This window comes from Sciurus carolinensis, chromosome 10, assembly GCF_902686445.1.
Source record: "Sciurus carolinensis chromosome 10, mSciCar1.2, whole genome shotgun sequence".
Taxonomy (NCBI): Eukaryota; Metazoa; Chordata; class Mammalia; order Rodentia; family Sciuridae; genus Sciurus; species Sciurus carolinensis.
This window is the reverse complement of record NC_062222.1, coordinates 129565458-129578059: the sequence shown is the minus strand read 5'-3', so window position 1 is coordinate 129578059 and position 12602 is coordinate 129565458. Positions and strand designations below refer to the sequence as shown.

The 12602-nt window shown below is 42.2% G+C and overlaps 1 protein-coding gene across 1 annotated transcript in view; it reads left to right on the top strand.

The window, feature by feature from the left end:
• Positions 1–12602, top strand: part of Cd38 (CD38 molecule) — a 43857-nt gene that overhangs the window by 19462 nt on the left and 11793 nt on the right. The window contains exons 2-3 of the mRNA XM_047566534.1: positions 7230–7359; positions 9209–9344. Coding sequence (XP_047422490.1) covers positions 7230–7359; positions 9209–9344 — 266 coding nt within the window. The remainder of the gene's footprint in view (positions 1–7229; positions 7360–9208; positions 9345–12602) is intronic.

Below are 12602 nucleotides of genomic sequence, written 5' to 3'. Positions count from 1 at the left end.
GCTGCTTTTTCGTCTCCAACATCTGCACATGGAACCCGTGTGCTTTAGCCTGGGGTGGGAAGGAGGTAAAGCGGCTGGCCTGCGATCAGGAAGGGCTGTTCCCCAGGGAGAGGAGGGAGGCCACGGACTGGCCCACTGTCCCTGTCGCCTGGACCTCTGGGTAGACAGGCTGGCCACAGTGGCTAAACAGAGACTCAGTTCTTGAATGCCATGAGCATTCAAAGATGTCCTTCACTAAAGGCTTACTTCTGGGAAAGAAATTCAGCATCTGTGCGGCATGACTCCCTGGGGAATGGTGTAAACTGTAGAGCTCTCTATGGAGGGAAAGGGGATGCTTCATCACTGAACTCCTTCTGGCTCTGTGAGGAACCCTGCAAAACCCTTAGTGACCTGACCCAGGGTTCTGGGCCAGAAAGCACGTGGCCCATGAAGGAAGGAAGGTGGGACCAGGGGGCTTTGTGAGATGGGCCATCCTCTCCTTGTTTTACCTGAGCCTCTTCATTACCTATCACCCGACTGCATTTGTAAAACTTGATTCTGGGTACAGCGTGCGATCTGGCAATCTAGTCTTGCTTAGAGATGCAAGGAAGTGGTCTGCAGCCTCAGTCCCTTGCCATGCCGGTCACATCGTCAGAACTCAGCATACGGTTTAGGGACACCCACGTTATGCCTTTCCTGGTTACATGGTGTGGTTAACTGGGTAAGGGGTGAGAAGAGCACAGTGCAACCAAAACACAAGGGAGAGGACACAGAATAGCAGGGGTGTCTCCCCTTTATCTTCCCCTTCCTCCTTCATCGCCAACACCCTTTCTTTCCTTCTTACTGGGGATTGAACCTCTGAGCTACAAGCTCAGCCCTATTTATTTATTTTCTTATTTTGAGACAAGGTTTCACAAAATTTTCCAGGCTGGCCTCCAGTTAGCAATCCTCCTGCCTCAGCCTCCCAAGTCACTGGGATTACAGGCATGAGCAACTGTGCCTAGTTTGACATCTTCTGAAATGTTCCCATTTTCTAAGACCTTCCAGGAATCTCAAACATTTGATCTAATTGCACACGTAACTTAACAACAAAATGAAAATTTTGCTATGACCTCATTGTTGTGTATGCTTACTATAGAAAAATTGAAAATATAAGGACGAAAAGAGAAGGTCACAAAACAGTCCTGGTACTCTCAGTATGCAGTGATGACTATCCTTCAAACACACTTTGATTACTGTGGATATTTTTTTTCCAGTTATTTAAATGGGTTGTGATCACATTGGATCTTAAATCTTTAAAAAATTTAAAGCCCACTTTTTAGATCATTTGCATAATATACAAATCTATTTTTGCCATAAGCAAACAACATATGAAGATATGGGGTAAAAGTAGATGGTTCCCTTCATTCTTCTTCCCAGAGGCAACTCCCAACTCACACGTCTTTTTTCTATTTTCTATAAGTTTGCATTTTTCACTGAAATGTAAAGTAACACTTGTCAGTTTTTCCAAGCTCTGTGTAAGTGCATGGTTATAAAGTTATTACTGTATTTTCTGCTGGGCTGTCACTTGACCAAACCATCCTCTTTGCTGGCTGTATTTTGAATCACCCTGGAACCACCACATGCCAGAAAGTAGCTGAAATCAAACCCACGGTGGTTATAAATGTAGATGGGTCTGTTTCTATTCCTCTATAGCAGAAAATGCCCCATTACTCTTTATCATGTTTTCAAGTTTTAATGCCATGGGCAAATAGCCAGGGCCCCAAATGTAATGAGTTTTCTTCTTTCCTATTGCTCTATGTCTCAGCATGAGTGCTTTGAGGACAACAATGATATGCAGGTATCTTTATAGCCCCTGGCATGAGGCTCACAGTGGGTCCTTAGCAAATGTGAAATGAAAGAATGGGTGCAGGAAACAACCCAAGTGCCTACTGACTGCTGAATGAATAAGTAAAGTGTGGTGCTCATACACCAGAGGATATTGCTCAGCCTTGGAAAGGGAGGAAGTTCTGATGCCCGCCACAACATGGATGCTCCTTGAGAATGTCATGCTGAATGAAATCGGCCAATTGCAAAAAGGCAAATACTACTTGATTCCACTAATAGGAATCTGCTTAAGTTGTGAAGTTGATAGGAACAGAAATTACAAGGTGGGTTGCCAGTAGCTGGGGACAAGGAAGCGTGGAGAGTTAGGGTTAGTGAGTTAGGGTTTCAGTTTTGTAGATTGAACAGAAGTTGGGAGACTGGTTGCCTAACAGTGTGATGTATTTAATGGCAATGAACTTGACACTTCGGAACAGTCAAGATAGGGCTAGGATGGAGCTCATTGTAGAGCACCAGCCTAGTGTGCTGGGTTCCATCCCCAGCACCACAGAAACAAATAAGTAAGAGCCATCCAGGCTTGGCAGTACGTTTACACTTCTAGCAACTCATAAACTGTAGGTTATTTATATTTTACTCCAGTTGAAAATGTAAAAGAAATGGGAGAGGCATGAAAAAATAATTCCAGTATTTCTGTTGTGCTTAGACTTGGGTAGTTTCATTGTTTCTTACCAAATGACCAAGTCTTGAGAGCAGAAATAGTGGGCATACATAAGACAGGAGACCCCACGTTAGAAGAGCCCAGACTTTCTTCAAGGCATCCTGTGACTGCAGCCAGTCTGGGCACACTTACTGGTGGTAACAGCCCAGGGAGGGGCTGCATCATGGAGTGTGAACACCAGCAGGGAATGGTTTGTTTTTAACAGACAACTATTGAGGATGCCCAGGTTTGATGACCTTATGAAGAAGGACATGTATCTGAGCAGTTCAAAATGATATTACGCATTACTCTTTCCCTTTAGAAATAACTCAGATCTCGCCCCCGTCACTGGGAGCCACGCTTGGGATAGCCTACTCCTGGGATAGCCTCACTGGTTGAAAGTATGGGTTCAGGACATGGGTGATCCAAGGAGCAAATTCTGACTGGGATACTTAGGGAGTCTTGGGCAAGTCATTTGGTTTTCTGAGTTTAAAAGTTAAAGGCAGAAAATAATGATAGGTCTGTGTGAATAAGAAACCTATGAATTGCCTCTGAAAGGCTTGGCCAGACACCCACCTGAAGAAAGCCCTGGTAAATGTTAATCGTGTGGTTTTGTGGTCACTGCAGCAATGTGGTGTTGATGACAAAGGCTGAGAGCTGTAAGCAAGTGGAAATAGAGTTGAGGGGTTGGTGGGTGGCAGTGGAGGGGCTAGGGAACCAGGGTCAGTGCTCAGTAAAGCTGTCCAGTAACTAATGGCTAACCTTGAAGAGCTATGTGAAGTTGGGCCCATTACTCTCTCTCTCTCTCTGAACTTCCTGTTTTTCACCTGTGAAATGAAAGGGGTCAATGAGATCCCTTGTCTTCATCCCTCATTGCTTCTTAGAATCATTTAGGAGAACTTCTTATAAAATCCCAGGGTCCTCTCTTCCACTTTCCCATTCTGACTTAGTTGGTCTGACCCAGGATCTTTGGCTTTTCCAAACTCTCCAGCTGATCCTCGAGTATGGCCAGAGCTGAGGTCCTCTGGACTCATGACTTCCAACAGCGCTGCTGGCCCAGGTGGGACTGAGCCTCAGGCACAGACTGAGCCCTTGGGAACAGCTACTAGGCCAACAGCTGCCGGCTCCCAGCCTCCCTCTCCCAGGTAGCAGGCATTTTTGGAGCTCTCTTGACCAGGGCTTCCTAGGTAGGAACAGAAAAAAAAAAAAAAAAAAAAAATGTATATATTGAACTTAAAGAAATGATTCCTAATCCTTCTACGCTGATTCTTTGGTCAGAAAGATCAGCTGCCATCTCCCTCTGCCGTCCTGGCTCCTTTCAATTTTAACATATATTTAAGTCTGACTTCTACACCCCAGGTGAAAAATAGCCTCTAAGGCCTGTCTCCAAACTTCTCATTGCTTCCCCCATTCTGTAGGACACACAGGAGGCACTGGTCCATTAGAAGGAGAGGGGGAGAGAGTGGGTTAATACTTTTCCAGGGTCACCTTCAACTCCAATGCTCCATAGCTCTGCACCTTCTAAACAAGGAACTGCTAAATTTTTAACCTGGGATTTTTTGAACCCTTATGATGTAGTTTCGTGAACTGGTGGTCTCTTTACACCTAAAAATCACAAAAGCAGTTTTGGAGCTGTGTGTGTTTTTGGTGATAAAATAACCGTACACGCCTGGAAGCATCTGGTACGTGGCAGGTACTCAGCACATGATAAGTTCTCTTTCCCGCCAGGTGTTTTGTAGTGGAAAATTCTTATGCCTTAATCTTTGTCTGCCCTATGTCATGCACATGCTGCTGAGGAAAGAGGTAGGAGAGTTTTATGAGAGAGCTGGAATCCAGAACACGAAGTTCCTGAGATGGCCACTGCATTAATTAATGGAATAAAACATAATCCCTTAAAGCAAAGTAGCAGCCAAAGCACCATTTCTCTGAACTACCCACGGTGCCCATAAATTCTGAATGACACTGAGGTGCAAAATGTTATTGCTTTTTTTCCCCTTGGATATATAAAACTTATGGAGAAAGACAGGTCGACAATAGATTCCTGATATAAACTTTCAGAGACAAGAGCAGACAAAGCTGAGATGTTCTGCCCAAACGTTGGAAAGAAAGTTCTGTTGAATTTTACATTTTCATACAAAATACAGTGGTTCTCAAACTAACGGTGCATCAGAATTGCCTGGGGATTATTTTACATAACTGAGTATATCTGCAATGACACTATTTCTTTCATTTTGATTGACACCTAGTAATTATATATATTTATGGGGTGCAGTGTGACACTGCAATACATGTATACAACAGGTAATGCTCAGATCAAAGTAACTAGTACAGCTGCCACCTCGGAAACTTATTATTTGTTTGTGTTGGGAACATTCAAAACCCTTTCTGTAACTATTTTAACATACACAGATTAATTGTTGTCCGCCACAGTTGCTCCACTGTGTTATAGAACGGTAGACATTTCCTCCTATCTGACTGCATCCTGCAACCATCCTGTGTCTAAATAAGGTCATGTTCCAGGTCCTGGGGGTTAAATGTAACCCGCAAGTGGGGGAGGGGCACAGTGGAACCCATCACACTGTCCTTGTAGGTATGAGGTGTCATCTTGTGGGTTTCATTTCTAGTTGTCTAGTGACTAACAAGGTCTAGTGCTTTACACGTGCTTCTTGGTGATTTTTATATCTCTTGAGGAAAGATGTGAATTAAAATTCATTGCCAGTTTGCTAATTGGGTTACCTTGTTATCACTGATGTGTAAGAGTTTTCAGTTGTTTTGGATGCTAGTCCCCAATCAAGAATAATATATTTAAAAACATTTAATCCCATTCTGTGAGCTTTCTGTTCACTTGGGTGGTGTCCTTTGAGGAACATCAGTTTTCAACTTTCATGAAGTATGACATCTATTTTTTTTCTCTTGTCACTCTGCTTTGGGTGTCAAAGCTAAGCAAACATTGCTTAATCCAACGTTATAAAGATTTATAGTCTGTGTTTTCTTTTAATAATTTTAGTTATCAAATTTATGAAGTTTGCGAGCATTACTTCTTCAAAAACATTTTTCCTGCCCCTTTGTCTCCTCTTCTCCTGCAGATCCCATTATGCTTGTGTTGTTGACCTCAAGTTCACTGATTCCACCCGGTTCAAATCTGACATTGGCCCCTCCAGTGAAATGTTCATTTCAGCTGTTTGCTTTCAACTCCAGATTTTCTCTATATTTCTTATAATTAATAATAATAATAATAATTCTTATAGATTTTTGGATATTTCTTATTTGGGGAGACTTTCTTTTCATTCCTGTGGATATTTGATTCCCCAGTTTTTCCTTTTAAGTTTTTTGTCTTGAAAGCCCCAATGGGTAAGGCCACCTCATGCACCTGCTGTTATATAACTGCATCAATTGTTTTCATGAATGCCCAGTAGGTAGTGTTATTCACCCAGACTGAACTCAGTCTTGTCAAAGAAAGCCAAGTCCTGACATGTGGGCGTTTCAGTAAGCATTTAGACAGATTGAATGAGGACAGTTCTCTGGGTATGGGGACATTTGGGGAGATCAGTCTTGCTCCACACTCCAATGGCTGGCAGCTCGTTTTTCACAGGTAGAGGAGCTGTTGGATTTCAAGGTTGACACGGAGCTGGGGAGAATGAATGGCAGTCAGGCAAGCTAAAAAGCTACAAGGATCACTACTCTAACCAAGAGTTCGCTTTCACTTAAAAAAAAAAAAACAAAAAACACTCACTTCTTTAATTTTCAGAGTTCTGAAAAGTTGGTATTAATGGTTCTTGCCTGTGTTCCTATTGCTTTTACGGAGGAGCAGAATTTTGGAGTTTCTTACTTCTCCATTCAGAAAGTGAGATCTTTAAAGCATACATATATTTGGATCACAGGAATCATATTCAATCTTCCACTCAATCTGAGAACATATTCTGGGCAGACAAGCCTGTTTGTAGCCAGTTTTCCTTTAGAACAGGAATTTGAGGCTAACCATGGGGAAGCAGATTTAATGTCCTTAGGAGAATAGAGGGTTCTCTAGAAATCATGATCTTTGAGATGAGTTATGATTTAAGAAGTCCTTAAACCATGGGTAAATGACGGCCTGACCCTCATGTATTCCTCATCGCGGGAGAAGCTCACAGCACACATGGGTCAGGAGGCCTCCCAAATTATGGGAACAGCAGAGTGACACCCTCAGGACCTGCTCAGGGCAGGACCTGGGCATGAAGTGTGGCTAGACTTCAGCAGGCAGATATGGCGAAGACAGCATTGCAGACAATGGGCATAGTGCCCACAAAGAGATGGGAGAACTCAAGGAGAGTTCAATGAGGAATTGGGACTTTCCTGAAGGCAGTAGGAATCCTGAAACATTTTTATACTGTGTGAAGGGTGGGGAAGAGGAAACTGGTTGTCTTCATTTGATCTTCTCAGCCTCCTCTGACAGTCAGTCCACTGAGCACTAATGACTGACCCCAGCCCTGGCACACAGATCTGAATCTTGGCTCCGCCGCTTTGTAGACTCTGTCAATGAGGGAAGGTCATTTTGACCTCACTGAGCCCCAGCAGGGAGGCTAGTTTCACCTTAAGAAGATGTTGCACACGTTAGGTGAGATGATGTGAACAAACTACCTGGCACCTAGTAGGTACTTCCTAAATGAGATTTTTTTTTTTTTGGTAATTATATTTCAAAAATATTTTTAAAATCTATGTTTTCTTTTATTTCTCATGTCTTATCTCACAGAGATGAAGACTGCCGAAAGATAGTGGATGCATTTAAAAGTGCATTTCTTTCCAAGAATCCTTGCAACATCACAAAAGAAGACTATCAACCACTGATTAATTTGGTCACTCAAACTATACCCTGCAACAAGGTAACTGGGACAAGAGATTGATTTTTTTTTTTGTACCTGGAATTAAACCCAGGGGTGCTTAACCACTGAGCCATATCCCCAGCCCTTTTAAATATTTTATTTAGAGACAGGGTCTTGCTGAATTGCTTAGGGCTTCACTAAGTTGCTGAGACTGGTTTTGAAGTCAAGATCCTCCTACCACGGCCTCCCGAGCCACTGGGATTATAGGACATGTGCCACCATGCCTGGCTAAGCGATTGATTTTTAAAAACTGAGGACTGGAGCCAGCAGGAAGAGGTCACAGGACCAGGTTTTGATAAAAATGAAGGAGGAAAATACCCAGGCATTAGAATCTGGGTGTTGTTGATGGGGATGGAGTTTGTTGGGTGAGTGGGGATCTGGGATGTCATCAGGGTTTAGGACATCTGGGGAAGGAAGGTAGGAGAGAAATGGGGCCTCAGATACAGGAAAGGAGAAGTGGCCAAAAATCAGGCAAAACAAATCTAACACCAAACCCAACACAAAGAGGCAAACAAAAATAACCCAACATTGTATAATTACAAAATTTCCCTTGACCTCTGATAATTAATAGACAAATAAATAAACAGTAGAAATGCCACTTTCCATTTGAAGAGTGCTGTTTTTCACTTTTTTCTTTCTGCTTACAAAGGGCCCACCTAACCCTTATCTTTTTGGACCTGCACGGCCGTCAGGCATGGGCAAGCCAGGCATCAGCATCCCCATTTCACCCGTGAGAAACCCAGGGCTTGGTGAGTTTAGGTGACCAGTGATTGCCCAGGTTGGTTAGGCTGGTTGAAGTGTAAATACACAAGACTGGCACCCAGAGAAGCCTGTGTTTTAATACACTCACTATACCAGAAAAGGTCTGTCATGGCCACATCGTTTCTAAAGTCGGTGTTTAAGGCAACAATCCCACGGGCCAGAAGCTGTCTTTGAGAAGCCATTAAATCCATCTACAAATGACAGCCTTGCATCCCAGGCTGAGTGAGCCGGGTCACTAGGCTCTTCTTGGTGCACCAATCACAAAGTTCTGCACAGAGGAGGTGCTTGGCAAATAGCCCTGGTCACATGGGCAAAAAGCGTTGACACTATGCTCAGAATTCTATCTGCATTACTTCATTTAATCTCCCCAGCATCACACGAGCTGATTACAGTCAGCATGGCTACTGCTTTACAGGTCTAGAAAGGGGGCTGAGCCGTGCTTTGCTTGCCCAAGGTCAAAGGCTGATAGGAGGTGATGCAGGCTCTAACAAGGAGCTGCACTTCAGGGCCTCTGCCGCTGCCCACCACCTTCCACGGCGTCCTGCTAGCGATGAATAGGTTGATGGGACACAATACTATCCTGAAATTTGACTGCTCACAGCTTTGAGGCAGACCCTGAAATAAAGCCTCTTCTTTTTTGTGGGATTAGGAGAGATCTGGGGAAAGTGAAGGACTTGGGGAGCTTTTCAAGAATTTCTTCCAGAAAGCAGCACATAGGCAAAAAAGAATTCTCAGTCAATAACTTTAGAAATATTGAAATTCCCTGTCTCCTCTAGCTGTGATCTTATCCCATGTTAATTATAAAATTTTGATCAGTGGTCTCCAGATTTTATTTTTACTACAATCCAGAAAAATAATTTCATTTACATTGTGACCTAGAACACACACACACACACACACACACACACACAGCCACACACACAGCCACACACTCTCTTTCACACAGAACCCAGGATGCACAGCAATCCCTGCCCTAACCGTATGTGATTCACTCCGACAGTTTGTTTTCTTTCCTTTCAGAATTGTGGACTATTTTTGGGGCCCTCTGAATTGATCTCGATAATGGGTTGTGTTCTTTCTTTCTTAGACTCTGTTTTGGAGCAAATCAAAAGACCTGGCTCATCAGTACACATGGGTGCAGCGGGAGTTTTTCACCCTGGAGGACACGCTGCTGGGCTACATGGCTGACGACCTCACCTGGTGTGGAGACCCCAGCACTTCCGGTGAGGACGGGAGCCACGCGACCGCACGGGGACGCACTGGGGAGAGGAGCCTTGTGCTCTGCAGGGGCCCCGAGAAGCCAGTGTGGAGGAAGGAACCACAGGCAGCCAGCCGTGCTGATGCCTTTAACAATAGCTCCAGTTCATAGAAATGCATCCCAGGACAAATCCCTGCTCCCTCAAGAGTTGGCTGCAGGTTTTGGGGTTGCTTCCTTGATCTCCTCTGAGTGCTAAAGCAGCCTGCTTCTAAATTCTTGGTGCTCGCTTTCCATAAGGGCATCATTCAGCCCCAGAGAGTTCTAGAGCAGGGTGAAGCCTCAGAGGGACCGGCTGTGCCTGCGCCACAGAACCCCGTGGTGGCTGCAGGGGCTCCTTTCCTTCTCAGGGCCGTCCGGCTTTGTTGTCATCTCTCAGATGCCCAGAAAGACCCAGAATGTCCTCCTGGGGATAGGTGTTCTCTGCTCACTAAAGCCCATTGATCGCTTTTCAATTTTTTCTTTTTTATTTATATAGTGGATTTTTTTTACTTTATACTTTTTCAAATTGCTTTTGGCTATTTTATAAAGCTTTTCTTACTGCAGCTTCTTCATCCCAGGTTTGCATTATTTTAATTTTAAAAAAGGAAACCTGTTTATTGAAAGGGATACTTGCATATTACAGAAATGCATAAAAATAAAAAGTAAAGGTCACCCTGAATCCTTCCCCCACCTCCAACCTCACATCTTTTCTCAAGGGGGTAACTATTGTCAACAATTTGGTACATATCCTTCTAGAATTTTCCCTATGACCATATAAACACAAATATTTAAAATGTGCACATACAGGTCTGCGATTTCGCTTTCTTCTTTTGATTTTTTGCAGTGTTGGGGATGAAACTCAGGGCCTCATACTGAGCCACACCTCCAGACTTTCCACGTTCTTATAAAAGCCTACATCATTAACCAGTTTTATTGACGGACATTAAGGTTTTTTTTTTTTTTTTTTTGTGTGTGTGTGTGTGTGTGTGTGTGTGTGTGCGTGCGCGTATTTGTTGCTATTACTATAATTATTACAAGAAACACACACACACACACACACACACACACACACACACACCTGCATGTTGGAAGTGTTACTGAAAGGTAAATTTCTACAAACTGAATTTCAGTGTTAAAGAATAAATTGTGATAGAAACTGATAAAATGTCATTTCAAAGGTGACAACGATTTATACTCTCATCAAGAGTATATATGAAGTTGTTTATTTACCTATACAATCAACTCCAATTATTAATATTTCAAAACTTTTTAACTCATTTGATAAAGAAATGGCCCTCCAATTTATTTCGAATTTCTCTGTGATGCTGAGCATACCCACACACATAGTAAATATTTTCATTTTTTTCTGTAAAAGGGCAGTTCATACATTTTAACCCTTTATTGAAGTGCCTGTTATTTTCTTATTAATAGAAGTCCTTTGTAAGTTAATAACAAGGGCTAATACTGAGCACTTACAAAGTGCTCATGATCTGCATGCTGTATAAATTTTAACCCTTCTCAGGCCACGAGGGCCCTTGGTGATCACATTTTATAGATGAGAAGTCCAAGGTGCAGGGTTAAGTGACTTGCAGCTGATAAGTGTCAGGGCTGTAGCAAACCCAGGAAGACTGGCTTAAAAACTCAAAATGCTCTTTTTTTTTTTTTTTCAATACAGGGAATTGAACTCAAGGGCACACGACCACTGAGCCACATCCCCAGTCCTATTTTGTATTTTACTTAAAATACTGCACTGCTTAGTGCCTCCCTTTTGCTGAGGCTGGCTTTGAACTTGAGATCCTCCTGCCTCAGCCTCCCAAGGTACTGGGATTACAGTTGTGCACAGTGGGGCAAAACTCATGCTCTTAACAGTCACATCGTTCTCCCTGTCTTCTGGCCCAAAGTGGCAAATTTACTTCTCTCAGTTTTTCTTTTCTTTTAATATTGATGTCAGTCTGTCTTTGTCCACAGACTAATTTGGTGAGATATTCATCAGGAAGGGATGTTTTATCTTGTCAAATAGATTTTTCTGCATCAACAAGATGATCATGCAGATGTCCCCCTCCATTCTGTTCATGTGCTGTATCACATTTATTGATTTGTGGGTGTTAAACCATTCTTGCATCTCAGGGACCAATCCCACTTGATCATGAGGGCTGATTCTTGTAATGTATTGTTGGGTTCAGTTTGCCAGAATTTTATGGAAGACTTTTATTCTGTGCTCATCAAGGATATTAGATGTAAATTTCTTTTCTTGTAAGATCCTTGCCTGGCTTTGGAATCAGGGTAATGCTGGCCTTGAAAAAAAGACTTTGAAAGTATTCTTCAACCTCCATTTTTTTTTTTTTTTTTTTTTTTTTATTTAGAAGGATTGGTATTAGATCTCTAAGTATTTGGTAGAATTCAACAGTGAAGCATCAGATCCTGGGCTTTTCCTTAATGGGAGACTTTTTATTGCTGATTCAATCTGCTTGCTCAATATTGGTCTCTTCAGAATTTTTATTACTTCATGATTCAGTCTTCAGAGGTTACATTTATCTAGGAATTGATTTCTTCTAGGTGATCCAATTTGTTAGTATGAAATTGTCAATAGTAGTCTCTTATGAACATTTATATTTGTGGTATCAGTTGTCTCCTCTTTTGTTTCTGATTTTATTTATTTGAGTCTTCTCTTGTTTCCTTAGTCTAGCTAAATGTTTGTTGATTTCACTTATCGTTTTTAATAACTAACTCAGTTTTATTGATTTTTCTGTTATTCTAGTCTTTATTTCATTTTTTTTCTGATCTGCTCTTTATGTAATAGCTTTTTTTCTGCTAACTTCGAGCTTAGTTTGTTATTCTTTTTCTAGTTCCTTGAGGCATAAACTAAATCATTTATTTGAAATCTTTCTTCTCTTGGATGTAGGCATTTATTGGGGTAAACTTTCCTCTTAAAACTAAGTTTGATATATCTCTTAAGTCTTGGCATGTTGTATGACTGTTTTCATTCATCTTGAGATAGTTTTTAGTTTCTGTTTTAATTTTTTCATTATTTTATTTGTTGTTTGGGACCATGCTGTTTAATTTCCATGTTGTTTAATTTCTAGGTATTTGTGAATACGTATGTATTTCCTCCTGTTATTGATATCTAGTTCCGTATCACTGCGTTCAGAAAGACTGACCTCCCCTGTCAGCCAGGTCTAGCTTCAGTGCTTCCCCACAGTGCGTGGAGGTGGAACGTGCCCATCTGGGTGAGGTTATTCTCAGT